The sequence below is a fragment of the Thrips palmi genome, unplaced genomic scaffold (genome assembly GCF_012932325.1).
Source record: "Thrips palmi isolate BJ-2018 unplaced genomic scaffold, TpBJ-2018v1 HiC_scaffold_16, whole genome shotgun sequence".
Taxonomy (NCBI): Eukaryota; Metazoa; Arthropoda; class Insecta; order Thysanoptera; family Thripidae; genus Thrips; species Thrips palmi.
Window position 1 is genome coordinate 6,710,264 of NW_023144625.1, and position 26,971 is coordinate 6,737,234.

The 26,971-nt window shown below is 64.2% G+C and overlaps 1 protein-coding gene across 1 annotated transcript; it reads left to right on the forward strand.

Moving 5' to 3' along the window:
* Positions 1 to 3,398: 3,398 nt before the first annotated feature.
* On the forward strand, positions 3,399 to 26,491 carry LOC117642213 (extensin-like). Its single transcript, XM_034380162.1, has 2 exons — positions 3,399 to 3,468; positions 25,162 to 26,491. The coding sequence occupies exons 1-2, from the start codon at positions 3,438 to 3,440 to the stop codon at positions 26,370 to 26,372; spliced, it is 1,242 nt and encodes a 413-aa protein (XP_034236053.1). The 5' UTR covers positions 3,399 to 3,437; the 3' UTR covers positions 26,373 to 26,491.
* Positions 26,492 to 26,971: the final 480 nt, after the last annotated feature.

Consider the following 26,971-nt stretch of genomic DNA (forward strand, 5'->3'; position numbering starts at 1 on the left):
TAGAGAAAGACTTTGACTCATCGTCGCGCTGTCAGAGTAAACAGCGACGAACAACGGCGGCTTCTCGTCAGACTCGCCAAAACGGGAACGGGCGGCCGAATCGCGGGACCAAAGCTCAAAGCGCGGCCCGGCGGCCCGGCCCGGCCCGAGCCATTGTCAACTTCCACCCCGCCCACGCGCAGCGCGCAGCACGCCGCGCGACACACGACACACGCGACGCCGACCAGGCCGACCAGGCCGAGCACCACGAGGAGAAAGTGATTCAGAACCGGAGCCATCCAAGGAGCCATCCCGGGGACAGGGGCAGGGGGCACGGGCCGTGATGTTACAATAAGACCGATCCTCGGCCTTGCTGCCTTCCACCGACGTCTCGTCTCTCTCGCACCTAAATGGGACTCCGCATGAGTGCGAGAGAGACAGAGCGATGAGGACGACGCTCGGTGCCCGGCCGGTCCAGCCCGCATGAGGCGCGACGCACCCACCACCACTCCGAACCGATCCCAATCCCACGCTCGGGTCGGGCGAATCCACAACACCATGCCGACGACGGCGGTCGCTGAAATTTTGCGGATCCGCCTCGGCCACGCCGCGCCGCGCCCCGCCACGCCCCGCCACGCCACGCCACGCCGCGCCCCGCCCCGCCCCGCCCCGCCACGCCACGCCCCGCCACGCAGCGGCTGGCCCGCTGGCCCGGTGCCATCCCAGGCTGAGCAGGCCGGGCAGGCTGGGCCAGGCCAGGACCGGCGCGGCGCGGCGGCGTTGCGGCGTCACACGCAAGACAAGCTGTCCATGAAAACGACGTAACGCGGCGAGGAGGACGAGCAGGGAAGGGGAAGGGCTGCATGTGCGGATTGCACCCGGGCGCCGCGGCCGCTGCAGCAAGGATGGCCGGCGGGCTGGTTCCGAGTGTGCCGAGCAGTGGCGCCGTCGCTCCGTCTCCCTCGCGCTCACGGAGCGCGTCTCGTAGGGCACCGTAGGGCCGCGAGAGAGACAGTGACAAGGCAGTAGTGTTCGGAATCGGCCTGCAGGCCATTCCCCGAGAGGCGTTCCCCTTTCGCGAGTCAGCCCTCGGCCAGGCCTCGCGGGACCTCAAGCCTCAGGCCTGGCGGGGCGGGGCGGGGCGGGGCGGGGCGGCCCGATGACACATTATGCGGCTGCAGCCTGAAACGGTCGGCTAGTGACTCGCCGTGCTCGGCCGCCTCTCCTTCATCAAGTACACGACATTCTCCCGCATGCTGATTCCGACCAACAGCGGCTTCTTCACAGTGTCTCCGTCTTTCCCTCTCGGGCGTTGGAGGTCCGTTGGGGTGCGAGAGAGGCAGAGCGACGAAAAACATGTTCGCGGAATGGCGCCCCTGGCGGCAACGGCGACGACGGCGACGCTCTCGCGTTCGCACCCGCCAGCCGCGCGTCGTTGCGAAAATGGCGGCTGCGCCGCGGCACAGTGGGCCAGAAACCGGCGGAGGCGGCCAAAATTCTAGACGCGTTTTGAGCTACCGAGTCACTAAACAGGACTCGAACCGAACGTGTGACCCCACCAATGGATTCCTCGTCCTGAGAGCAATCCATTGGTGGGGTCACACGGTCGGTTCGAGTCCCATTTAGCGACTCTGGAGCTCAAAACGCGTCTAGAATTTTGGCCGCCTCCGCCGGTTTCTGGCCCACTGTGCGCGGTGACTCTGCGAAGCACTGCGAGGCTGGCCGGCTAGGCGGCCCAGGGCAGCCGACGGGGAAGGGACCGGGACGGCCGGGACGGCCGGGACAGGGGACAGGTTTGAAATTTGGCGGCCTGATTGACAGACGACGTGAGCTGGCGGCTGGCGGTCTGGCCGTGACCCGGCGCTGCGGCGGGCGGGCCGGTGGGGTGGGGGAGGTTGCATCGTTTTGGCGGCGGCCGGCGCTCCTTCCAGCTCCTTCCAGCCTCTCTCCTTGTCGTTGTGCCTCTGAGCACCGCGCCACCATCCCGCTTCCTCCCGCAGGCCGCAGCAGCGATGACCGGGCCACACAGTGGGCCAGAAGACCGGTGGAGGCGGCCAAAACTCTAGACGCGTTTTGAGCTCCAGAGTCACTAAATGGGGCTCGAACCGAGCGTGTGACCCCACCAATGGATTGCTCTCTGAACGAGGTGGGGTCACACGCTCGGTTCGAGCCCCATTTAGTGACTCTGGAGCTCAAAACGCGTCTAGAGTTTTGGCCGCCTCCACCAGTCTTCTGGCCCACTGTGGGCCAGCGCGCTCACGGCTCACCTCTGCTCGTCGCTCCGTCTTTCTCGTACCCCCACGGACAGGGACGCCCCGCGGGTGCGAGGGAGACGGAGCGACGAATGGAGCCGTCGGAACGAGGCGACCCGTTGGGAAACGACGAGGAAGGATGACCCGGCTGCGTTTGGCTGACAAATCAGTTTAAGGGTTTTAAAAAGCAAGTTCAAGGTTTGAGAAGGCAGGTCGAAGGTTTGTTTGTGTATGTACTCTTGAGGTACATTCATCGCGCGAAAGCTGTACCCCTGGGAACATTCATCGCGCGATGGCTGTACCCTTGGGGCACGTTCGTCACGGTAAGTTTAGCCATCGCGCGATTCTTGTACTGGCGCAGTCTCATCCGTAGGGGGTATAACTATCGCGCGATGGTTGTACGTTGTACCCCCTCAAATCCAACAGGAAGAGGGTGCAGCGATCGCGCGACAGTCTTACCCCCTACGGAAGCTTGCCGGGGTGGGTACATACAACCATCGCGCGATGCCTTTACCCCGGTTTATTCACCGTGGGGTACATCCATCTACGGGAGTGTAGAGACACAAACAGGGCGGCAGCCTGTCCCGGTCCCTTGTCTCACCAACCTTCTGGCCACTGATTAAAATTCAACGGCCGGCGATTTGATACGCCAGTAGTCCGCGGCCCGGCGTGTCGACCGGAATGCAGGCAGGACGCCCAGGACGCCGTCAAACGGTCGTCAAAGTGAAGGGCCCGGCGGACGCTCTGACGCCCACCGCGCCGGCCCAGCCAATGACTGCGGAGCGGCGGCCCGTTTCGGGCAGCGCTTTCGTCGCTGTCTCTCTCGCACTCGTCGGGTGGTCCGTGGGGGTGCGAGAGAGACAGCAAGGAAAGCACTGCTCGCTGGCCCGGGGTGGGGCTCGGCGGGCTCGGCCCGGCGACCTCCGTGCCCCGCGCGGTCCTCCAGGTCCTCCAGGGGGGCAGGGGTAGGCAGGGGCCCAGCGGCCGCCGCGCGCATCCAGGGGAGGGGGAGGGGGGGAGGGGCCCTGTGTGTCCTGCGCCGGGTCTGCGCCGGGTCCTTGCGGTGGTGGTGGCGGCCGCGCCGGGCCGCGCCGGGCCGCGTGGTGGTGGTGGAGGAGGGCATATAAGATCCTCACTTGGCAATGGCGCCGATCAGTTGCTTGACTGTGTGTGTGGACGCGGCACCGTAGAGGTGCGCGGAGTGCGATGGGTGCCATGAGGATTACGGTGTGTGTGGGTGAGTACAACATGCAACATTAGCGGAGCCGGTTTTCCGGAGTCTGTGTGATGGCTCTGCTGCAACATCCAGTCCGCCAAGCAGACTCGAGTAGCCCATTCAGCGATCATCGACTGGAGTCATCAGTTTCATCCATCAAGTCCCAGGGATTACCCGACTCGGGGGAAATGGAAATGTGAGCTGGGTGATGAGCATAATGGTCCTGCACTACTTGATAAAAAGTTACTCAGTCCAACTTCGGTCTCACTCAATCTGGTCGTAACTGAACAGCGTCTCTTAAAATTTCACTTCACGGTGCGAAATTAGTTTGTCACAGCAAAATCCAGTCCGAAGGTAAACGGGCCATTTGTTTCCACGACTATGAAAGTTAGCAACGCGATCTACTTATTTTCCTAGGTGTCACCAGGGCGCAACTTTGGACTTGGTCGGCCAAGTTTCGCTTGTGTTTACTAATGTGATTGAGTCCGTGTTTCCGTGCCGTCGCCGATCGGCGCGCTGTCCGACACCGCAATAATTCGGCGCTTGTTCGCGCACTTGTCACGGCAATTAAAATGGCGTAACGGAGGCATGCCGCACCGGCTGCATCACTCGGCCCCGTTCGCTGTCGCCCCGTCTCTCTCGCACTCTCGCGGGCCGGGCCGCGAGTGCGAGGGAGACAGCCTGCTGCCGGTGGAGTGCCGCGCTCCGCTTCCGATGACGACCGCCACCTCGCGGGTGTGTGTGACTCTGCAAGACTCTGCGAGACTCTGCAAGACTCGCCCAGAAGTGCAAGTGTGGCAACGCGCGGCACCGTTAGATTTACTCCAGTGTGGCCCAGCCGCGCCGCAGCCGCAATTTCACAGCGACAAAAAGAAATGGATGAAAATTCGGCGCGGTGGAGTCACACTGGTTGTCGGGCTTGCGTGGTGGGCGTGGCGCCGCCATCGGCATCACGTTGACGCGACGGCCTGTCGCTCTGTCTCTCTCGCACTCCCATACGGACACGGGACGCCCCATGAGTGCGAGAGAGACAGAGCGACGGGGGGACTCCTCGCAATGAGTCTGCCGTCAAGCCGCCGAGTCATCCCCGTTTAGCGTGGCTGGCGGTCGCTGGCGGTGCCTCGTCGCTCAAGTAGTGCTCGTCTGTCCACGTGCCGCGTGCTCCCCGCGGGGCAGGCTGGCACAAGTACAAAGGGTTCGAAACAACGCGGCCCTGTCCCTGTCCTGCCCGCCGGGGAGCCCCCCCCCCCCCTGCACGGACAGGCTGTAAAACCAGGAGCACATGAAGGCGGCAGTGCGGGCAGCGCGGCAGGGCCCACAGTGCAGGGCCCGAGGAAGTCATCAGTATGGTGCTGTCCCCCTGTCCAGGCCGAAGCGGCGGAGCAGCGAAGCTTCCGAGTGATCCATAATTTTAGAAAGCTGATGGCAGCCGCCGGGCTCGCACTGAAAATCCAAGTGTGGGACAGGCATGCACTAGATAACGTGGGACAAAATGTCCCACGCTTGCAAGCGTGGGACACGGTTTGTCCCACGCTTGTAAGTGTGGTGGGACACGGTTTGTCCCACGCTTGTAAGCGTGTAACACGGTTTGTCCCACGCTTGCAAACGTGGGACATTTGTCCCACGCTTACAAGCGTGGGACAGTTTGTCCCACGTTATCTAGTGCATGCCTGTCCCACACTTGGATTATCAGTGCGACGTCGTGTGTCAACGTTTTTCTCGTGCGCGCTCAAGACCGTATTCTTGATTCTCGACTAATTTCGAAAAGAATTGTGCTCAACAGAATTCAGGCCTGATCGATTTTATTTTGCGAACGCCCCCTCCCCCCTTAAAAGAAGTGTGTCGGATTTGCATCTTGAGACAAGTGAATGCCATCATAGCAAATAAATTTCTCTAGGTATCGGCCAGGGAATCCCGAAAGACAAGAATAGACAGTCTCGTGGGAGATAAATCAGGTAGAATGCCCTTTGGAACGGCCGGGTGCTGGCGGCGCGTTGGCGGGTAGGCAACCGGTCTAGATTACGGAATGTAATCCGTGCGCCACGAGGGCGGTCCACAGGCGCCGCCGCCGCGCCCCGTGACCCGGAGCGGGCGTCGCCCTGTCTCTCTCGCACTCACAGCACGTGCCGCAGTGCCGCGGCGGTGCGAGGGAGACAGAGCGACGACAGGCGCGATGCGCGGAGGAAAGCCCACTGCCCCCACTTCTCTCTCTTTCCTCTGGTGCTGCTCCTGATGGTGCACCGGCCGGCAGCAGTTCGGATGCAGTGATGGCTCCGTGATGCACCGACCACGCCACTGCCCTCTCCATGAAGACCGCGCCGGCCTCGCCGAAGCATTACACCGCACTTGTGTAACCGCGCGGGGGTCGCGCGTGTAAATTGACAACCTCACCGCCTTCCGCGGGTTCGAATCCCGCCGCCGGCGCGCACTTTCTTCTTCGGCCGTGTGTGTGTGTGTGTAGTTCGTGGAACGCGCGCGTCTATCTCGGTCATCGCGGCGGCGCGCGCCCGTCGCCTCAAAGAACACCGAGTTGCACTGTGTGGAGGCGGCGAGCAGCGTCGCTCTGTCTCTCTCGCACGCATGGGGCGGGCCGGCGCGCCGTTAGGGGTGCGAGAGAGACGGAGTGCAGTGAGTAGCGAATTATTGCGATCGGCGGGGCGCGCGATACCGAAATAATTGGCCAGCGGGCAGAGATTCTCTTCTCTCTCTCTCGCACTTATGGGGGCCGTGTGGGTGCGAGCGAGACAGACCGACGGCCTCTTCGGCTGGCCCCCGTGTGCAAACGCAGGCTTGCGTCACGGCCTCCATGAAGGCGGGCCAGCGCGGCGAACTGCTTCTTTTTCTTCCTGGGGACCTTTGGGTGCTCGGCGTGGCGGCCTGGCGGCCTGGCGGTGCCGCCGTATGTATGTGATGTGGCTCCCATTTTATTTACGGCCTAGACGCCCCTTCGGAACACCCGAGCCGCACCGCGGACCGCGCAAAGGACAAGGCACGGCGAGCGACGAAAACGCACCTGCGAAAACTTGTGCGAGCCGCCACTGGACCATCGGGACCTGCGCGGACCCGCCGTCGCGCTCGTCTTGTTCTACCGCCGTGCCTCGCCCTGCCCCGCGCCGCGCTGGGGTTGTTGGGGCGCCAAGCCTCTGTGCTCCCCGTCGCTCTCGTCGTCCTTCTCTCTCAAGTTACATAAAAATGGAGTCGGCAAGTAGTGCGCCAGTGCGCCGCCCAACGACGCGGCCCGCCCACTTTTACTTTCTTCTGACACTTGTTGGCCCGGATCGGGGCATCATCGCTTTGCTGTCACTCCGGGGACTCCGGTGGACTCTGTGAGGTCGGGCGGGTTGGGCCGGCTTATGAAACGCAGCATCTCCATACCGCCATGCCGGCCATGCCCGGCCGTGCCCTGTCTCGATAAACACAACACACCGCCATAAAGGCGCATTGTCGCTGAGGCAGTGAGGCAGTGAGGCGCTGGGGGAGATGGACCCTCCTTGCCTTGCACGTCGCCGTCGTGCCGGCCGGCCTTACGTAAACACGCGTAAAAAGGGCAGTAAAGCCAAGGGCTCAAAGGGCTGGCCGGGGGAAACCGCCACTTGGCTCGCCACTCCGCGAGGCGCTTCCCGGAGAGGGTGGGGGACTTCCCTGTCAAAAGGACGCTAAAGAGGGCTCGAACCGAGCGTGTGACCCCACCAATGGATTCCTCGTTCGGAGAGCATTCCATTGGTGGGGTCACACGTTCGGTTTGAGCCCTGCTTAGCCACTCTCGAGCTCAAAGCGCGTCTAGATTTTTGGCCGCCTCCACCGATCCTCTGGGCCACTGTGGACCGTCCCATGGGACGTGCCGCGCCCTGAAGGAGGCCCGCGGGTCCTCCCCGGCGAGCTTACGGAGCCGAGCCCCCAGGCCCGGCCCCCAGGCCCGGCCCCGCCTAGTTGCTGCTGTTAATTCATTGCATTGTGGCGCGGAGGGCTTTACTGCACTGATGGTATTTTTACGACGGCATTACCTTGGCGAGGCGTCGCGAGAGGCGTTGCGCGTCGCGGGCTCGGTGGCGTGGCGGTGGCGTGGCGGTGGCGCCAGAGAAACCTCAGCGACGACGGCCTGGTGGTCGCTTGGCGCTTCTGGTGCTGTGCACTAGCTTTCCTCCTTCCTCTGCTTGCTCTGCCGCATTGAATCAACTTAGCCGGGCGCCCTTCGGTTTTTGTTGATGTTGTTGTTGTTGTTGTTGTTGTTGTTGTTTGCTGCTGTTGCTCTTTTTTACAGTGTGTCTGTAAGGATCTGCGCGCACCTGGGGCGGCTCTGGATTACCCGATCCGACACGCCGCGCAAACATCCTTCGGGCGAAATGAGTGTGGCGCCGCACCGCCGCTCGAAATGTCATCTGTGATTAGTTTGGGCGCCCGCCTGTCCGTCTGTCCGTCCGCCTGTCTCTGTCCGACTGCGACAAGGATGTCCTGCACGCCGTCTATATACAATGTTTGCTGTTTGCATTCACGGCGTTTGTCTGTCTGTTCGCGTCACGTCGATCTCGGCTACAGAGCACTGATTGGCCACAGTAACAGCGTGTTGGTTTTGCAGTCTTGGTTTGAACGGACGTGACAACTTCGCAGGTGTGTAGCTGGAGGACCACTCACAGTGAACACTCACACACGCACGCACACTCGATCGCACACCCTTAAAACTTTGGCCTGTGGTCTGTATCGATCACAGAAATCACTTCCCCTTCCCGCCCCCGCTCGAAATAGCCCGTAAATGACGTGCAGGTTCGAGGCCAGCGCTCCACACCAAGCCAGCACCGGGCAGACACGGGCAGACTGTTGTTTTAGCGTTAGCGCCTTCGCGGCACGGGGTAGGCAGCCCGCCGCACTCCGGCGCCTGGTAGGTCGGGGGGTGGCCTACCCCGCTGTTGGCAGGCGCTTTTCCGGAGCACTTTGTCTGGGCTCGCCTTCGGCCGCGCTGTCTCTCTCGCACCCTTACCGGGACACTCCGAAAGTGCGAGAGAGACAGCGAAGAAAGCAGTGTAGGCGAGGCGTTTGACCCGGCAGAAGTAGACCGCGTCGCAGGTCAAACGCCTTCGCCACGCGGCACGGGGTCTAGACCGTCCAGACCGCAGCCCGGCGGCAGCGCGGCGGTGGGCCGTCGGCCGTATGGCGTCCTTACGGCGGCGCCGAACGAAAACAAATACGAACGTGTTACGCCGATGACGAAAGGCCGAGAGACGAAACGCAGCCAATGGCAGCCAATCATCGTCGCGATGACGTCAGCGGGACGGGTCCGCCAGTCCGCCATCCAGGGAGCGCATCGCGGGGGGCATCGCGCTTGGCGCCGCGAGGCGCGCGAATCGCTATTCGCAGTCTCATCCCGAACAGAGCCGCGCCGCTCTGTCTCTATCGCACGCCTACGGGCTGCGCCGTGAGTGCGAGAGAGACAGAGCGACGAAAGCGCTGTTCGGAATCCAGCCCGGGGCGCGGAGCGTGGCCGCTGTTTGCAGAGTGGTGACTTCGGCCGGCCATTTGGCCGTTCGGCCGTTCGCACTCGGTGGCAGGGACAGGGGCGACTGGCGCCGCGGGGCACGGCCGACCCGCACTGCCAAGTGTGTACAGTGTGTGCGCTGTGCGCCCAGGACCTTCACCTTTGCGGTGCAGTTTGCGCGACTCGCATTTTTCAGCTGTTTCCCCGAGGCTCGTCGCCGAGGTTCGATATGATGGATTCTCCTCTGCGATTCTCCAATCGCCCCGGCCGCTTCCGCCATCATCCTTGGGCACGCGTTCGATCGTCTGGAAGATGATGCCGAGCGAGCGGCACGGCTCTGTCTCTCTCGCACTCGTGGAGGGCCGCCCGCTCGGGACCGCCCCGCTGCTGCGCGCTGCCCGAGATCGTTGCAACCGTTTCCCGCTGGCCGCGGTGGCTGATTGGCCGGCGAGGGTCGGCGAGGGTCGGCGCACCGCAAGCCCCGCGCACCGCCGCCGCCACCGTGCAGTGGAGTGGAGTGCGTCCTCGCCGGACGAAAACAAAAGTGAGAGGCACTCTGCGCCCGCACTGCGAATCGGGTCCTTCAAACATTTCGTCTGGGACTGTACCGCGCCGTCCTTGGGCCCGTAAGGTCACGTGTCATGTGGCGGCAAGTCGGCGGGGCGGCGACCCGGGCGACCGCACCCCGTCGACGGCGCCGCGTGGACCCGCCGCGGTGCGGAACGCCGCCGAGCCGCCGCCACGGGGGTCTTGGTGGGGCGGGCGGTGGCGGGCCGCAGGGAAATTAGTGTAGGGAGCCCCTCCACGCGCCAAAGGCAGCCAAAGGTCACCACGCTGCCGGGCAGACCATATTGCCCGCCAGCCCCGCCCCGCCCCGCCCCCCGCCCCGCCCCGCCCCACCGCGGCTGCAGACTGCGTCACCCCGATGTGTTATGAATCGTTATGTCATTTGTGTGCAAGCGCGGCGCCGCCCTGGAAGCTGACGGAGGGCACCACGTCCTGGTCGGACGGACGGGCAGGTCGGGAACCGTCCTCCGATGGGTTTTGTAGTGTGCGCTGCTGATGGCGCTCCCACGCGCCACGCCACCCCTTCCTACATTGCAAAATTAAAATTGCCATTTGCTCGGCACGACGCGCGCGGAAAGTACGTGGTGCGAACTCGCTGGAGCCAGGACGGTGCACCGGGCCAATGATGGCAACCCGGGCCTGCAGTTAGCAGCTGCTCGTCCCGGCCGAGCCGCGCAGCCGCGTCACGAAGTCATAACGCCCTACACTCCGCCGCTCTGTCTCCCTCGCACCCCCACGGCACGCCCCGTGAGTGCGAGAGAGACGGCGCCACGGCGGACGGCCCCGTCGTTTTGCCCCCAAAGGTCGCGGGAACGGCCGGAAAGTGAGTGAGTGGCCGCGGCCGCCCTGTTGCGACAACGACAACCTAGAACCCAGAACCGCGGCGCATCGCGGCGCACAACCGCGATGAGAGGCATGGCGGCACGGCCAGCCTCGCTCGGGGAAGCAAAAACCGCTAATACGTTTAGCGCTGCGGCGTGCACCGGCCGCAGGTTCACCCGGCGGCCAGCAGACTGATTCCGAGAGTCGTTTCCGTCGCTCTGTCTCTCTCGCACCTATACGGCGCGCCCCATGAGTGCGAGAGAGACAGAGCGACGAAGACGACTCTCGGAATCAGTCTGCAGTGGTGGGGTGGTTCCGAACAGCCTCGTCGCTCTGTCTCTCTCGCACCCGTGCCTCCCTCCAGGACGGCCTGGGAGTGCGAGAGAGACAGAGCGACGGAAGCCCTGTCCGGAAGCCCTGTCTCTGCGGTGCTCTGCCCGCCCTGCACTAGACCAGACCCGGCCGGACTGTGTCGTGCCGCATAACAACCGGGACATGGGCGTGCACCTCGGCGGCATTCCCTGGCACGACGCACCGTCGCTCTGTCTCTCTCGCACTCCCACGGCACGGCCCGGCACGGCCCGAGAGCGCGAGGGAGATAGAGCGACTGCTCGGCATCAGACTGCGACGCGATTCGCACCGGAGTCTCAGTTCGCGACTCGCGGCGCGTCGTGATAGAAACCTGGATACGCGGAGCGGGGAGCGGACGCCGGCAGTGCTAGCCCTGCTAGCCAAGCCAATGGCCCGCGGCGCGGTGTTTAGCAGCGCACCTGCTTTTTCACCGGGGTGCTTGCTGCCGAGCGATTTCGTAGGATCATTTCGCCGCCCTGTCTCTCTCGCACCTCCAACGGGCACCCCATGAGTGCGACAGAGACAGAGCGGTAATCACTCGGCCTGGATCCCCGTGGATCGCACGCGTGACTGCGAGACCAGCCCCTCTGCGGAGAAAGGTCAGCCGGGCAGGAAGCCAGGGCTGCAGGCTGGCAGTGCGGCAGTCGCTCTGTCTCTCTCGCGCTCGCGGCGCGGGCGGCAGGCCGAAGGGGTGCGAGAGAGGCAGAGCGACGAGGCGGTGCTCGGAATCACTCCGCTGGCCAACCCGACTGACGCGGTCGTCTTGGCCGGCAGGTGCAGTGTGGTGGACAAGCGGCTCCGCGGCGCGGGGAATTCGATCGGGCCAGGGAAATTTCCCTTCGAGGTGAGGGAAATTTCCCTGCGGACATGAAAACGCGCCGCCCTTCTTCCTCGTCGTCGGCCGGGGGAGGGGTAGGGGTGAGAGCGGGTAAAGGACACAAGCCGAGGCAGGGTAACGGACACGAGGGGGAGGCCGCACAGTGGGCCAGAAGGCCGGCGGAGGCGGCCAAAACTCGAGACGCGTTTTGAGCTCTAGAGTCGCTAAATGGGACTCAAACCGAACGTGTGACCCCACCAATGGATTCCTCGTTCGGAGAGCAATCCGTTGGTGGGGTCACACGTTCGGTTCGAGTCCCATTTAGCGACTCTGGAGCTCAAAACGCGTCTAGAGTTTTGGCCGCCCCCGCCGGTCTTCTGGCCCACTGTGGGCCGGCGGCGTCCGGCGAAGCGTGCAGCAGGATATGCAGGACATGCAGGACAAGCAGGACAAGCGGGACACGATGCATGAATGATGAGCCCGAGCACCGGAGGGCACACGGACACGTAAGAGAGAAAGAGAGAGACGGCGTATTAGTGGTGCGGGTCGCGTCACAATGACAATGACAGAGCGAACAATAAACCACCATACAGTGGATCCGACGGCAGGCTGTCTGCACACGGTAATGCGGGCGCACTTGCCACTTTGGAATTTGGCGCCAAAACTTTCTCGCGTCGCACCATGGCGACGACGCGCTCGTTCGATGTCTCTATCGGAGAAACGCGGAACGCGACCGGAGTGACGGAGTGCGAGCATTCAGGCATTGTCATCGGGGGCCGCGAGAGGGAGAGAGAGAGAGAGAGAGAGAGAGAGAGAGAGAGGAGAGAGAGAGAGAGGAAGGAGAGAGAGAGGAAGGGAGAGAGAGGAAGGGAGAGAGAGGGAGGGAGAGAGGGAGGGCCCCGCCGGGGGCGCCGCGGGGTCAGGCGGCTAGCGACGCGGCGACGACGCGGCATGACGGCACGGCACTGCAAGGCGCTGCACCGCCCGAGGCGATAGGAGAACTGAACGCGGGGCCGCACTGGTGCGTTGCCAGAGGCGAAGTAGGGAAGAAAAGAGACGTTTCCTCAAAGGTTCGGACCGGAACGCCCACCTCGGAGCCAAAAGTTATCACGCAGTGACTTGGCCGCCGGCGCGCCTGTTCAAAGACGGTTTCATTTTTGACGTGAAACGTGTTTTCTGTATAAAACCCAAAAATAGTCAATCGGAGAAAAAATCGATGACCTTGTATCATTGGGGGCGATGTCGCGAAGCGTGGATGTATTTATCGTTAGTGTGGCACTTGACCTGTAAACGACCTTCTTTTTTCGTTCCCTGCCGGTGAGTGTCCAGACAGGTCCAGAGCGAACAGCCGGGCGGCCGGGGCAATGTTGCAGTACGTAGTTAGTGCCGCTTCTTCTACCAATGCTCTCCGCCGTCCTCGCTGCTGCATGCTGGTGGCCATCATCACCTCCTCCGCGTCCATCTCGTCCCACCCAGCCCGCACAGTGGGCCAGAAGAACGGTGGAGGCGGCCAAAACTCTAGTCGCGTTTTGAGCTCCAGAGTCGCTAAATGGGCCTCGAACCGAACGTGTGACCCCACCAATGGATTCCTCGTTCGGAGAGCAATCCATTGGTGGGGTCACACGTTCGGTTCGAGCCCCAATTAGCGACTCTGGAGCTCAAAACGCGTCTAGAGTTTTGGCCGCCTCCACCGGCCTTCTGGCCCACTGTGGCCCGTCGCCTTGCCGTCGCCTTGCCGACGCTTCATTCCGAGTGTCCGCAACCCCGCCGCCGCCACCGCGGGTCGTCCTGGCCCCGCCTGGCCCCAGGGTGACGCAAAGCGTTGACCGGTTGTGTGCCGCCGTGCCGCCGCCGTGCAGCTCTGCGTCGCTCTGCGTGATTCGGAGCATCGCGCCCACCTTTTATTTTCCCAACAGCGACTTGGGTAATTATGCGCCATGATGAACGGGCCAGCGTCGCTCTGTCTCTCTCGCACCCGCACGGGACGCCCCATGAGTGCGACAGAGACAGGCGACGCGTGCAACGCGCGGGAGCCGCCACGCTGATTCGGGAGCCTCGCTCCGACCGCTCTGCGTCTGCGTCTCTGTCTCTCTCGCACTCGTGGGGCGTCCCGTGCGGGCGCGAGAGAGACAGAGCGACGAAGCGCTGTTCGGGATCAAACTTGAGGCCGGGTGGTCGCCGCACAAGCAGCAACAAGCAGCCGGGGGCGCGACTGGGCGCCACCGCCGTAATAGGGGCCAGCTCATTAATGGCGTGGCGCCTCGGGCGGGGCGGGGCGAGGTGGGGCGGAGCGGGGCGGGGCGGGGCGGGGCGGGGTGCGGGGGGGGCGGGGCGGGGCGGGCGCAGTACCACAAGAAGTGACTGGTTTTTGCGCCTCCAACGTCACATCTGCGGCGACAAGGCCTGGGACCGGACCGTGGCGAGCCAGGCCGGACCGGAGATGCAACTGCACTGCAAAGCAGGAGCAGGAGGTCGGGTCAGGCCGGGGCAGGTACTTAACGTCCTTGCCGAGGTCAGCCCGGCCTCCGCCGCGACCCACCCTTCCCGGTAACCGCCGCGCATAAGCTTGCTTATGTCACTCGTGCCGATGTGTGTGTGTGTGTGTGTGTGTGTGTGTGTGTGGGTCCGTGTGGGGGCGGGTTCGAATCCCGCCCGAGGCGGCTTGCCTCAGCCTCTCCACGCGAGTCTCCACGCGTCATTACTTATTTTCCGTTTTACGTCGGGAGCCGCGCCGTTTCCCCCAAAGAGCGTCGTGGACGCATCGCGGCGAGGCGATTGGTTTCATCGCCATCCAAAGCGCAGAAAGGTCTGTGGGCCTGTCCGTCGGCCCGCCCGCCCAGCTGAAGCGTCGCTTAAAAGTTTAACGGCTTGCGTAACGGCGTGTGACCGTCCAAACTTGGTATCACGCCGTCGGGCTGCTGTGGGGCCGTGGCGCGGACCCCACCGAGCCGCCGGGCAAGAAGACGCGCAGCGTGCAGCAGCAGCTCGCATCACTCTCCCTCTCTCTCTCTCATCTTCTCTCCCTGCACCTCGTCCTCTCTTGGTCTCTCGCTCGTCGGCTCTTCGTCCCTCCCGCGCACCCCCTGCCCATGCCGCCGGCAACTAGACGCGATGGTGAACTAGCCTCATGCACCGATTTGTCCTCTCTGTCTTCTGCTCTCGCTCGTGCTCTCTCGTCCTGTACTGTCTTCTATCTCTCTCTCTCTCTCTCTCTCTCTCTCTCTCTCTCCTCTCCACCCTGCCCGACTGAAAATAGAGAATCAAAAAGTGAAAAACACGTTGCACGTCGTCGAGCGAGCGAGCAGACATGCACTCACTCTCACACACACACTAACTCCTCTTTCTCATCTTCTACTCCCCTGGCAGCGGCTCGCACAGGCAAACCCGTTGGCACGGTTCGCTCTCGGTTTCGTCCCGTCCCGCGCAACCCCCGTGCAACATATAGGCCCGGCGCACGACGCCGATGACGCAAACTACGCCAAATCAATACGCATCCCCCCCCCCAATCCGCTCGTCCATCCGTCGTCGTCTTCCTGTCTGTCTGTCTGTCTGTCTGTCTGTCTGTCTGTCTGTCTGTCTGTCTGTCTGTCTGTCTGTCTGTCTGTCTGTCTGTCTGTCCTGTCCGTCTGTCTGTCCGTCACACACTAAACCAGCGTGGGGCCCCTTCATAAAGGGTGACAGGCACGACGACGACCGCCTGCAGGGAGGCCCGCAGTGCCCGCAGTGCCCGCAGCCTGGAGTCTGCTGGAGTCTGCTGGAGACGCGCGGCCCTGGAGCCTGGGGAGCCTGGAGGAGCTCAAGGCGGCTCTGGCCTGGCTAACTAGGCCCTAACGAGGCGGAATTAATATCAGCCTCGTGCGTGTGTGTGCGTGTGTGTGCGGCGGGTGTTTGGTTACCCGCCGCGCAATGCAATTGACCATGGACGACAGAAGGTCCAATAACGATGGCAGCTCAAACGTCGGCGGCGGCGGCCGTGACCCAAAGAAGCGCCACTACACTGCCGTGCTGCCAGCCCGGGCTGCCGGCTGGCTCGCGCCGCCAGTGGCGCCAGCTCGACTGTCCGGCCGACCGGAACTACCGGCTCCACGCCCCGCGCTCCGCACGTCGCCTCTGCACACACACACACGCACACACACGCGCGCACGCACACACACACACGCACACACACACTCACTCACACACAAGCCGGGCCGTGAATGACTTGACGAGCGAGTGCGCGGTGCACGCGGTGCGTACGCCACAATGGCGGATGATGAATGACTCGGCGACGCCAGCCGTCGCGTTCCGGAGCGTCTGCCACCTCTCTCGCACCCCGGCGGGGCGACCCACGAGTGCGAGAGAGACGGCCTGCGGGACTCTCCCGCAGGCGGTGCCGCGCCGGCGGTGTTCTGCGAAAGAGTATCAATGGAGTCGTCGTCGTACTACGGCACTGTCGCGCGCGCGCTCTCTCTCTCTCCCTCTCGCGGGGAAGTGCCAAGATAATGCGCTCGGCGACAGCGGCGGCACTGCGCTTTTAATTGCCAGCCTATTTTCTCTCTCTTTCTCTCTCTCTCTCTCTCTCTCTCTCTCTCTCTCTCTCTCTCTCTCTCTCTCTCTCTCTCTCTCTCTCTCTCCGGAAGAGAAATGGCGGCGGCGGAGGGCGACTGTGGCGTACGGCGGACGCGCCGCCATTTCTCATATCCCACACGTCCAACACGCGTGGATTCGGGCGGCCGGCGGACGTACGTGCCTCATCTTCTCGACACGGGCCTAGGAGGCGACCTCCGCCCCGCCCCGCCCCGCCCCGCCCCGCCCCGCCCCGCCCCGCCCCGCCCCGCCCCGCCCCGCCCCGCCCCCCCCCATTTCGTGTTTATTGGAGGCGACCGCGGGGATCGATTCGCGCCACGCCGAGCATGTAACTGGTCGGCGCGCCCGCTCGAAGCTCGAAGCTCGCAGCGTGGGAAAGAGGAGGAAGAGTGTCGCGAGTTCCGAGGAAATTTGGCAACGGCAGAGTAATCAGGATGCACGACGGCACCGGCCCTCTTTCTGTAAGAAAACACAACGAAAACAAAATGAATTAATTTGTGAATCTTCTTCGGAGCGTCCCGGGCACGTGTGTTTCCGAGAGTCCCTGCGGAGGTCTTCCCTTCACCGGGGAACTGGTCCTGCGACGCGGCGGGGCGGGGCGGGGCGGGGCGGGGCGGGGCGGGGCGGGGCCGGGGCGGCGCGGACCCGGGCGCGTTACCTCAGCCTTGCATCAGTGTGATAAACGCCTTTGTTTAGCGAAAGATGGGGTGTCACCATAAATCGAGCGGCGCGTCTCCCTTTTCGAGCAAGCGCAGCAGGCGCGACCAGAGCGGGCGTGAGGAACGGCGTCCACGGGATCCCTGCCCCGGCGACCGCGGCCACCCCTACGGTGTACCTGCGAGAAAGCCGCCGAATGCCGCATCCCCGCTGGAAAACAAAGACAAAAACAAAAGCAGAAATGAATCCGAGCGGCGTGCTGCACGGTGCCGCCCGTGGCCCACTGTGCTACACTGTGCGAGAGAGGCGTAGGCGGCCGCCTCCCCGTTCCAGGTCACCGCGCGGTATGCGACGCCGGACCGGTTTGCGGCTCTCCGACGCTCCTCGTAAGCGCACACACACAGACGCACCGACACACTCACAGACGCAGCGAGACGCACGCACACAGAGGCGCGTGCGCTGCTGCGTGTGTGTACATCGCATTAGGCGGGTCAAAGTTAGGATATCGCAAGCTCCCGAAGCAGTGGGGCGGGCATGGCGGGCGCGGGCCGGGAGTTCCGGCCGAGCAGTCAAGGCACGGCGGTCCTCTCCAGCGCCTCCAGCATCCAGCAGGGCTTTGCAGCGGACCGGGGGAAGGGAGGGGGCGATCAGGATGATGCTACTCGAAGGGGCCGCGCCGAGCGCCGTTCATTCCACTGGGACGCTGCCGGGGTCATTGCAGCGTGCGTTGCGGACAACGATGCTCTTTTATTTTTCGGTGACTCCAGACTCCAGACTCCAGACTCCAGACTCCAGTCTCCAGACTCTAGACTCTAGACTCTAGACTCCAGACTCCAGAATCCAGACTCTAGACTCCAGACTCTAGACTCCAGACTAAAGCCTCCGGTCTCCAGACTCCAGACTCCAGACTCCAATCTCCAGACTCCAGTCTCCAGACTCCAGCGCGCTAATGTCAGGCGAACTGGCTCGGCGGCAGGCGCGGCTGGCCCGACTGTGCCGGGGATTCCGTCCAGCCGCATCATCGGTTCGGTTTCCCAACCTACCTCAATGACAGCGGAGTGTTCGCCAGACACGTCTGGCCCGAGCCACGCACTCGGCCGCACGGGGTCCCGCTCGGCCCCGCCGCCAGCCGAGCGATTCCTCACGCGGGTCGCCGCCTCTCTCGCACGCCTACGCGACGCGTCGCGAGAGCGAGAGAGACAGAGCGACGGGCGCACCGTTCGCAACGAGCGTGCAGGCCGCGCACGTCGCCCGGCGTGCAGCAGGGTGCACCCGGTTGAAGCGGCCTACCCTGGAAACACAAACAAGGCCCGCCATGGATTCGTTTCGCCAACTAAGAGGTCGGCCTTTTTTTTACGCAAGTGGGCTGGCACGCTGGCGCACGCTGGCGGCCGGGATGCACCCAGTGTAGTGGCCAACCGGCTTGTGCAAACCGGCTCGGCTCCGTGTCACTGGTGTCGGTGTCGCGCGGCCCCGGCGCAGCCGCATCTCGAGCGCGACCCACGCCCACGCAAGCTGCAGCAGCGCGCCGTTCTCGCTTCCGGCAGAGGTCTCCTGTCTCTCTCGCACTCACGGGGCGTGCCGTACGGGAGCCGCCGCACAGTGGGCCAGAAGACCGGTGGAGGCGGCCAAAACTCTAGACGCGTTTTGAGCTCCAGAGTCGCTAAATGGGGCTCGGATTGAACGTGTGACCCCACCAATGGATTCCTCGTTCGGAGAGCAATCCATTGGTGGGGTCACACGCTTGGTTCGAGTCCCATATAGCGACTCTGGAGCTCAAAACGCGTTTGGAGTTTTGGCCGCCTCCACCGGTCTTCTGACCCACTGTGCGCCGGAGAGACATTTGGAATCAGACTGCTCGGCGTCGACCTCCACGAACCACTGAGTCCGACTTGGGGTTCCCGATGAGTGTCCGTCGTGGCAGTGTGGCGGCGTGGCAGTGACTCAAGGAGGTGAAGGGCGTCGGCGTGGCGTCGCGGTGGCCGTCCGTCCGGAGCAGCGACGCGACGCGACGAGAGAGCCAATCGGGGAGGGACCGGGGCATCAATCATTTTGCCCGGGGGACGGCGACGCTGACCGAGTCTGTCTGTCTGTCTGTCTGTCTGTCTGTCTGTCTGTCTGTCTGTCTGTCTGTCTGTCTGTCTGTCTGTCTGTCTGCTGTCTGCCTATGTGTCTGTCTGACCGGAGGTTTGTCTGGAGGACAGCCGAAGATTGTCTCCAAGAAGCTGAGGGGTTAACTCTCTACACGTTAATAATTGTGAAAAATTTCTTGTGTGTGTGTGTGTGTGTGTGTGTGTGTGCCGACGGCAGGGCCTTCTCTAAACGTGCGTTGCTACGCTCTGTGCGCGCGGCTCCACGCGGCTCGGCTTGGCTGGAGATTTACGATCCACTGCAGTCGCTAGTCTAGCCGTGTCTCGCCCGCAAGGCAGGCCGGTGCCGGCAAATTGATTGGAGAGATGCGACGCTGCAGATTCAGATTCAGATTGGTTGACTCCGCCACGCGGCCTTTCGGGTCGGCCTTTCGGTTCGCCGGCCGCCAAGACAGCCAAGGCCGCCAAGGACGTGTCTTTTGTCCGCCAGGATGACGTGACAGCAGCGCGACGTCCCCTGGGGTGCGAGAGGGACGGAGTGACAGCAGCGCGACGTCCCCTGGGGGTGCGAGAGGGACGGAGTGACAGCAGCGCGACGTCCCCTGGGGGTGCGAGAGGGACGGAGTGACAGCAGCGCGACGTCCCCTGGGGGTGCGAGAGGGACGGAGTGACAGCAGCGCGACGTCCCCTGGGGGTGCGAGAGGGACGGAGTGACAGCAGCGCGACGTCCCCTGGGGGTGCGAGAGGGACGGAGTGACAGCAGCGCGACGTCCCCTGGGGGTGCGAGAGGGACGGAGTGACAGCAGCGCGACGTCCCCTGGGGTGCGAGAGGGACGGAGTGACAGCAGCGCGACGTCCCCTGGGGTGCGAGAGGGACGGAGTGACAGCAGCGCGACGTCCCCTGGGGGTGCGAGAGGGACGGAGTGACAGCAGCGCGACGTCCCCTGGGGGTGCGAGAGGGACGGAGTGACAGCAGCGCGACGTCCCCTGGGGTGCGAGAGGGACGGAGTGACAGCAGCGCGACGTCCCCTGGGGTGCGAGAGGGACGGAGTGACAGCAGCGCGACGTCCCCTGGGGGTGCGAGAGGGACGGAGTGACAGCAGCGCGACGTCCCCTGGGGTGCGAGAGGGACGGAGTGACAGCAGCGCGACGTCCCCTGGGGGTGCGAGAGGGACGGAGTGACAGCAGCGCGACGTCCCCTGGGGGTGCGAGAGGGACGGAGTGACAGCAGCGCGACGTCCCCTGGGGTGCGAGAGGGACGGAGTGACAGCAGCGCGACGTCCCCTGGGGGTGCGAGAGGGACGGAGTGACAGCAGCGCGACGTCCCCTGGGGGTGCGAGAGGGACGGAGTGACAGCAGCGCGACGTCCCCTGGGGTGCGAGAGGGACGGAGTGACAGCAGCGCGACGTCCCCTGGGGTGCGAGAGGGACGGAGTGACAGCAGCGCGACGTCCCCTGGGGGTGCGAGAGGGACGGAGTGACAGCAGCGCGACGTCCCCTGGGGGTGCGAGAGGGACGGAGTGACAGCAGCGCGACGTCCCCTGGGGGTGCGAGAGGGACGGAGTGACAGCAGCGCGACGTCCCCTGGGGGTGCGAGAGGGACGGAGCGACAGCAGCGCGACGTCCCCTGGGGGTGCGAGAGGGACGGAGTGACAGCAGCGCGACGTCCCCTGGGGGTGCGAGAGGGACGGAGTGACAGCAGCGCGACGTCCCCTGGGGGTGCGAGAGGGACGGAGTGACAGCAGCGCGACGTCCCCTGGGGGTGCGAGAGGGACGGAGTGACAGCAGCGCGACGTCCCCTGGGGGTGCGAGAGGGACGGAGTGACAGCAGCGCGACGTCCCCGGGGGTGCGAGAGGGACGGAGTGACAGCAGCGCGACGTCCCCGAGGGGTGCGAGAGGGACGGAGTGACAGCAGCGCGACGTCCCCTGGGGGTGCGAGAGGGACGGAGCGACGCTCGGCAGGTGCCTGGAAAACTTGGACGGTCCTCGCGACTCGCGGGGCTGCTGAGCCGCAAGGCTGCTGCGGCTGCCGCGGGGTGGCTGGGGGGTCACCAGTAGCGGGCTGATGCCGAACGGAGCGGTCGTCTCTCTCTGTCTCTCTCTCTCTCTCTCTGTCTCTCTCTCTCTCGCACGCATGGGGCGTTCCGTGGGCGTGCGAGAGAGACAGAGTGACTGTGCGGCTGTGCGGGATCGGTCGGCAGGGACCCCGCCGCGCCCATGGCCCTGTTCAATACAACATTGCTCAGCCTGGCTAAGCAGCCAGTCGCCGCCTTGCCTGGCCAATAAAACCATTTGCATTTAAGTTTGCTGAGTGTGCGTACGTGTGTGTGCGTACGTGTGTGTGTGTGTGTGCGCGCGCGCGCGCGCGCGTGCGTGTGCGTGTGTGAGTGATGCGCCGATTCACTCGGCCTGTTGGCGGCGGCCCGGCGGTAGCGCCACTGGGTCACTGGCTAAGAGGCGCGGCCGGTCGGGGCCTTGGCCGCCAGATCCAGCCAAAGCGGCACCAGTCACACACGCCACCGGGTCGCCCGCCGAACCGCAATACCGCGCAGCTCGGCGCCGCTAATTGCAATGTGCGAGTAGCAGAAGACGCACGCGCGTCGTCTGCTCGTTGCGGCGTTTCAAAACGGCCGCGGCGCGCACGTCGCCGAGGGCGCGTTTTGCGAAACGTGCCGCCCTGCCTGCATGTCGAGCAGTCGCACAGTCCCACGCACTGCAGCAGGCCGGCAGGATTAGCGCGCGTGATCCAAATTCACATTGAGATTGGCCGGGCCGTGATGCAAGGCGGTGCCACGCTGAATCTGAATGACGCGCCTTTTCCCGCGCCGCCCTTGCGCTCCCTTTCGCGCGGTGGAGGCGGCCAGGGCGCGGCGGTCGAGGTCGCCGTCGAAGACACGCCGCGTGTTGCCCAATAGCCCGGTCGTTAATGAGACGATCCGGAAACGCGTCGACGGCGACCTGCCTGGTTATGGCCTCTTATCGGCGACCTCTCGACGTGACCCGCGCCTCGACGGCCTGCCCGCGGCCCGGGGGCACACACGTGACCGACGGAGATTGGAGCCATAGGCCAGTCATGGGCCAGTCATAGGCCAGCCGGCCAGGAGGTGCTCGTCGGCGTCCTCTCCCGAAACGCCAAGGATGTCCGCGTGTCCGCCCGCCGGCGGGCCGCAGGCAGTGGCGCGGCCCTTGCAGTCCGGAGCTCGTTTTAAAGTGGACGAACTTCAACAACAACCGGGGGCCGGGGCGGCCGGGGCCAAGGATGCATGCGCCCAGGCAAGCCCGGGTGGAGCGCGGCGAACGCGGACCACGGGGGCAGGATTGTATGCAAAGCGGGATCCACAAACTCAGATTGGGCGGACAGTTTAAATCAACTAACAAGTTGTGTTGTTGTTGTTGCTTTCGTTTTTGTTTACTTTTTTTAGTTTCCGTCATTTGATATTCCGTAGCGGAGTGCTCCACCCAGCCGCCACCGCCGGCGGCGGCATTTGGCCGCGGTGTGAACAACAACAACAACAACAACAACAACAACAACAAGAAGAAGAAGCCGGGGGGCGTCGATATTTTGGCCCGGACAACAGAATGACTGAGCGAGCGGTGGAACAGTATTGTGATCGGGCGCGCTCCTCCGCTCGCCCGGAGTTGCTCGGAGCGGCAGAGCCCCTGCGAGGTGGGCCGCCCCGCCACGCAGCCGTGCCCTCGCGTTGCCTACCCGCCAGGCGCTCCCCTTCGACGAGACGGAGGAGGACTGAGGACGAGGACGAGGCTTCGGCGGCCACGCTCTATAGTCTCCAACTAAGACTCGACTCCAAATGCGTGTGGGCCACTGTGCACTGTCCTTCGAACGCGGAATCCATCCATCGACGTGTTCGTTTACAACCCGCTTCGCGGACACCAGAGCTCCAAACGTGCTGTCCGCAGAACACTGCAAAGCTAGTGGTAAGTTTACTTGCCGCAAATTTGGCAAGCCGTTTTGAATGCCAAAATTTGGCAAGCTTTGGTCGGCAATCTTCATAAGCTTGCCAAATTTTGGCAAGCTGGGGAGTACTTCCGGGCCAAGCTTGCCAACTTTTGGCATTCAAAACGGCTTGCCAAATTTGTGGCAAGTTAACTTACCACCGGCTTTGCAGTGAACACGTCTTCTCTCCTGGGCCGCCCCACGCGCCACGCGCGGACAGGACAGCGCGGACCGATTCCGAGAAGCGTTTTCGTCGCTCCGTCTCTCTCGCACCCGCACGGCGCGCCCCCTGAGTGCGAGAGAGACGGAGCGAGACGGCCTTTGTGGCGATGGCGGGCAATTAGCGGCGAGGGTGATGCGCGGAGAGTCACCGGGCTGGGCGGCCCTCTGGCAGAAAGGGCGAGGCGAGGCGGCCATTACGTATGCAAAAGGCTGCCGATTTGTATGCCGCCCCGAGTGGCGCGCGGCCTGGCTCAGCCTGGCGCAGCCTTACAGTGTGCAGCCTTACAGTGTGCAGCCGAGGGCAATCAGACATCATCGGCGGGCTGCGGAATACCATTGACTCTTTGCACCCTCCAGGAATATGTGCCGCGACAGTCGATGTGCGTGTCTTGTGTGTGAGTGGGTTGCTGATGGATTTCCCGCTTAGATCGGGCCAGATCCTCGACTGGGTTTTGACAGTGCTGTGTTGTCGTTACTAATAGCGCGCAATCCGACGCGTGCTTTGTCCGAGGTTCTTCCCTCCTAGATTCTTCGATTCGTTCTTCGTTGTTGCGAGGCGTAGTTTATGGCCGGCCGGGTGACAGGTCTTTTGATTCATGCGATGCACCGCCCGGCCGGCCTGGACTGCATTCCCTGCGGACTGCGGTCCAGCGGTCCCAGCGGTCACTGCACTGGCCGCCCGGACAGGGCATCGGCAACCGGACAACCGAACCGGGTTGCGCAAAAGAGATCAAAGACCCCCACGGAGTGGATGCCACCGAGGCGTGATTCATTTGTGGCTAGTCTCAAGGCCGCGGTGGGGCCGGGGGGGGGGGGGGGGGGGTACACGCCCAGGCAGACGTCCCGGTGCCCCGCATGCCCAGATACACGAGATGGATTACCGCAGAGCCGCCGGTCGACCGGCCGCTCGGAACGGGTTGTGTTTCCTGGAGGCGCCGCCCCGCCGCACGGCCGGTCCAGCACAGCCAGCAGCACCTGCAGTGCCCCAGCGACTCCAGGCCGGCCGTCGAGGACGCGCTGGAGCGGCTGGAGCGGCTGGATGATCCACGAGGCGGCGGGGCAGCGCCTCAGCCTGGAGCCTTGGAGGTCGTTGCCTGCGCGGGAATTATCAATTTCGCAGCCGGCTATAACTCACAGCGCAAACACGTCCTCTGTCTCTCTCGCTCCCCGACGGAGCGCCCCGCGCGCCCCGCGAGTGCGAGAGAGACAGGAGGGAGAAGCAGCGCGCAACCGCCGTCGCGGCCGCGGCGCGGTGTCGTTTTCACGCGTGTGCGGTGTAACCATCCCGCGTGCAAGTCGCGCGCGCGTGTCGCGGGTTCGATCCCCGTCGGCCGCCGTTTTATTTTTACGCCCCGCACCTTTGGCGCGCTTTTGCGCACAAAGTGTCGGGCCGTTGCGACGCGCTGCTGCCCGCTGCCCCGCGCGGCCATCACGCCAACGAGAGTCGCAGGCACGCTGACATTTGAATGCGGCACGGCGAGCAGGTTTGCAGAGCCGACGGACGGCCCGGCCGACGGCCCCTCGGCCAGCCTGGCGCCTCCATTAAGGACATGTGCGTACCGCGGCACCTCCGCATTCGCGGGGCTGCAAAAAAAAGGACAACGAAATGAATTGACCTGCTAACGTTCGTAGCGCACGGTTGTTACGTCGTCTTGGCAACGTCGTCGCGTGCGCGCCTGCGCGGAGGGCGCGCCAGAATAAATCAGTTTAAGGGACGAACAATGGGCGGCACAGCCGAGGCGCGGCGGCGCAGCTAATGCGTGTTTTCTTTTCGGCTGGACCGGTTCGAAATTAGAGGGCGCCGTACGTACATGCCCCGTGCTGATACACGCGGCCGAAAAATAAATAAATAATAAATAAGAAAACGAAAGCGAAACGGATGACTCTTTGTGTTTCGGCAGCTCTACCCGCTGCGAATTAGTCAGCAGGGCCTTGTGCAACGGGACAGGCGCGGCAGGCGGGCGGTCGCATGCAGCGTGCGACCAGCCGTGCCGTGCCGAGTCGCACCTTACTGGTGGGTGCTGCGATGCTGCACCGCCTATTATTGGCAGCGATTATTGCGAAAGAAACCTTTGCGATGACTATCGACTTTTCGCGTCGATTCCAAACTTAACGACTGGATCTTACTTTGCGACAGCCAGACACACTTCCAAAATTAGGTGCATTTCTGACGGCTTGGTTTCGTGTTTTGTTGCAGGGCTGCTAGCGCTGGCTGTGTCGGTGTCGGCGCAGGATGGCTACCTCTACCCGAAACCTAGTACTCCATTCCTAGAGGGCGGTGGACAACTACCCCAGCCCCAGTACAGGCCACAGCCTCCGCCTCAACCTCAACCGGCTTACAGGCCTCAGCCGCCGCCCCAGCAGACCTACCAGCCCCAACCACAGCCGGCGTACAGGCCTCCACCACCGCCACCCCAGCCGCAACCACAGCCGGCTTACAGGCCTCCACCACCGCCACCACCACCCCAGCCGGCTCCTCAGCCAACTTACCGGCCACAGCCTCCTCCTCAACCGCAGCCCACCTACAGGCCTCAACCGCCACCGCAGCCGGCGCCTCAACCGACGTACCGGCCTCAGCCAGCTCCCCAGCCACAGCCTCAACCTCAGCAGGGCTACGTGTACAACCAGCCGCAGCCCTCATTCGTTGACGGCCAGGGGCAGTTGCCGCAGTCCTACAGGCCTGCACCTCAGCCTGCTCCACAGCCCACCTACAGGCCGCAGCCTGCTCCCCAGCCTGCTCCACAGCCCACTTACAGGCCACAGCCTGCTCCCCACCAGCCCCTCAACCCGCTTACAGGCCACAGCCTGCTCCCCAACCAGCCCCTCAACCCGCTTACAGGCCACAGCCTGCCCCCCAGCCTGCTCCCCAACCAGCCCCTCAACCCGCTTACAGACCCCAACCTGCTCCTCAACCCGCCCCTCAGCCCGCTTATAGACCTCAGCCTGCTCCCCAGCCAGCCCCTCAACCCGCTTACAGGCCACAGCCTGCTCCGCAGCCTGCTCCTCAACCCACTTACAGACCACAGCCTCAGCCGCAGCCCCAGCAGGGCTACGTGTACAACAACCAGCCCAAGCCCTCCTTCACCGACGGCCAGGGCGTGCTGGCGCAGTCCATCCGCCCCCAGCCACAACCGCAGCCCGCGTTCGTCCCGCAGCCCCAGCCGGCCCGGCCCTTCAGCCTGCCTCCGTCTACGCCGCGCCCCACGCCCCAGCAGGTGTTCACCAGCCCGGTGCCGCAGCAGACCGCGAGCCAGCCCGCGCCCTTCCAAAAGAACGAGGGCTACGTGTACCCGCCACCAGAGAGGCCCGCCGAGCTCCCCGCCAGTCGGCCTCCACCGCCGCCCCCACCCAAGCCGACGCCAGGGTACACATACGCTCCACCCCAGCAGACGCAAGGCCTCAACCTAGGCGCCGCGGTTAGGCCGTCGACGCCAGCACCGCCGCCGCCTCCCCCGCCAAGCACGAGGCCGCCGCCGCCTCCTCCTCCACCAGCCCCCAAGCCCACTCCCGGTTACACATACAACCCGCCCCCGCCCCCGAAGCCGTCCACGCCGGCGTACTCGTACCCGAAGCCGGACCAGTCCCAGAGCTTGAACCTCGGCGCCGCCATCAAGCCCACACCCCCGCCGGCACCCAAGCCCACACCGGGGTACACGTACAACCCGCCGTCACCCCCCGTTAGCCAGAACCTGGCCGCGGCCTACCGTCCGCCACCGTCCACCCCGCGACCCCCTCCCCCTCCGCCGCCGCCGTCAACACCGGCCAGGCCGTACCTGCCCCCACAGCCCCCAACCACCCCCGCACCCTACCGTCCCCCCGTCACAGAGAACCTAAACTTGGGCGCGGCGTACCAACCCCCAGCCACAACCAGGCCGCCACCACCTCCGCCACCCCCGACGACGAGACCACCACCGCCTCCAACCACAAGGCCCCCGCCGCCTCCGACCACAAGACCCCCACCGCCTCCGACCACAAGGCCCCCGCCGCCTCCACCACCACCTTCCACG

Excerpts from the sequence above, each read along its gene's own strand:
- LOC117642213 (XM_034380162.1), top strand. The coding sequence starts at position 3,438 with ATGGGTGCCATGAGGATTACGGTGTGTGTGG. Across the intron at positions 3,469-25,161 it reads GAGGATTACGGTGTGTGTGG|GGCTGCTAGCGCTGGCTGTG; the intron begins GTGAGTACAACA and ends GTTTTGTTGCAG.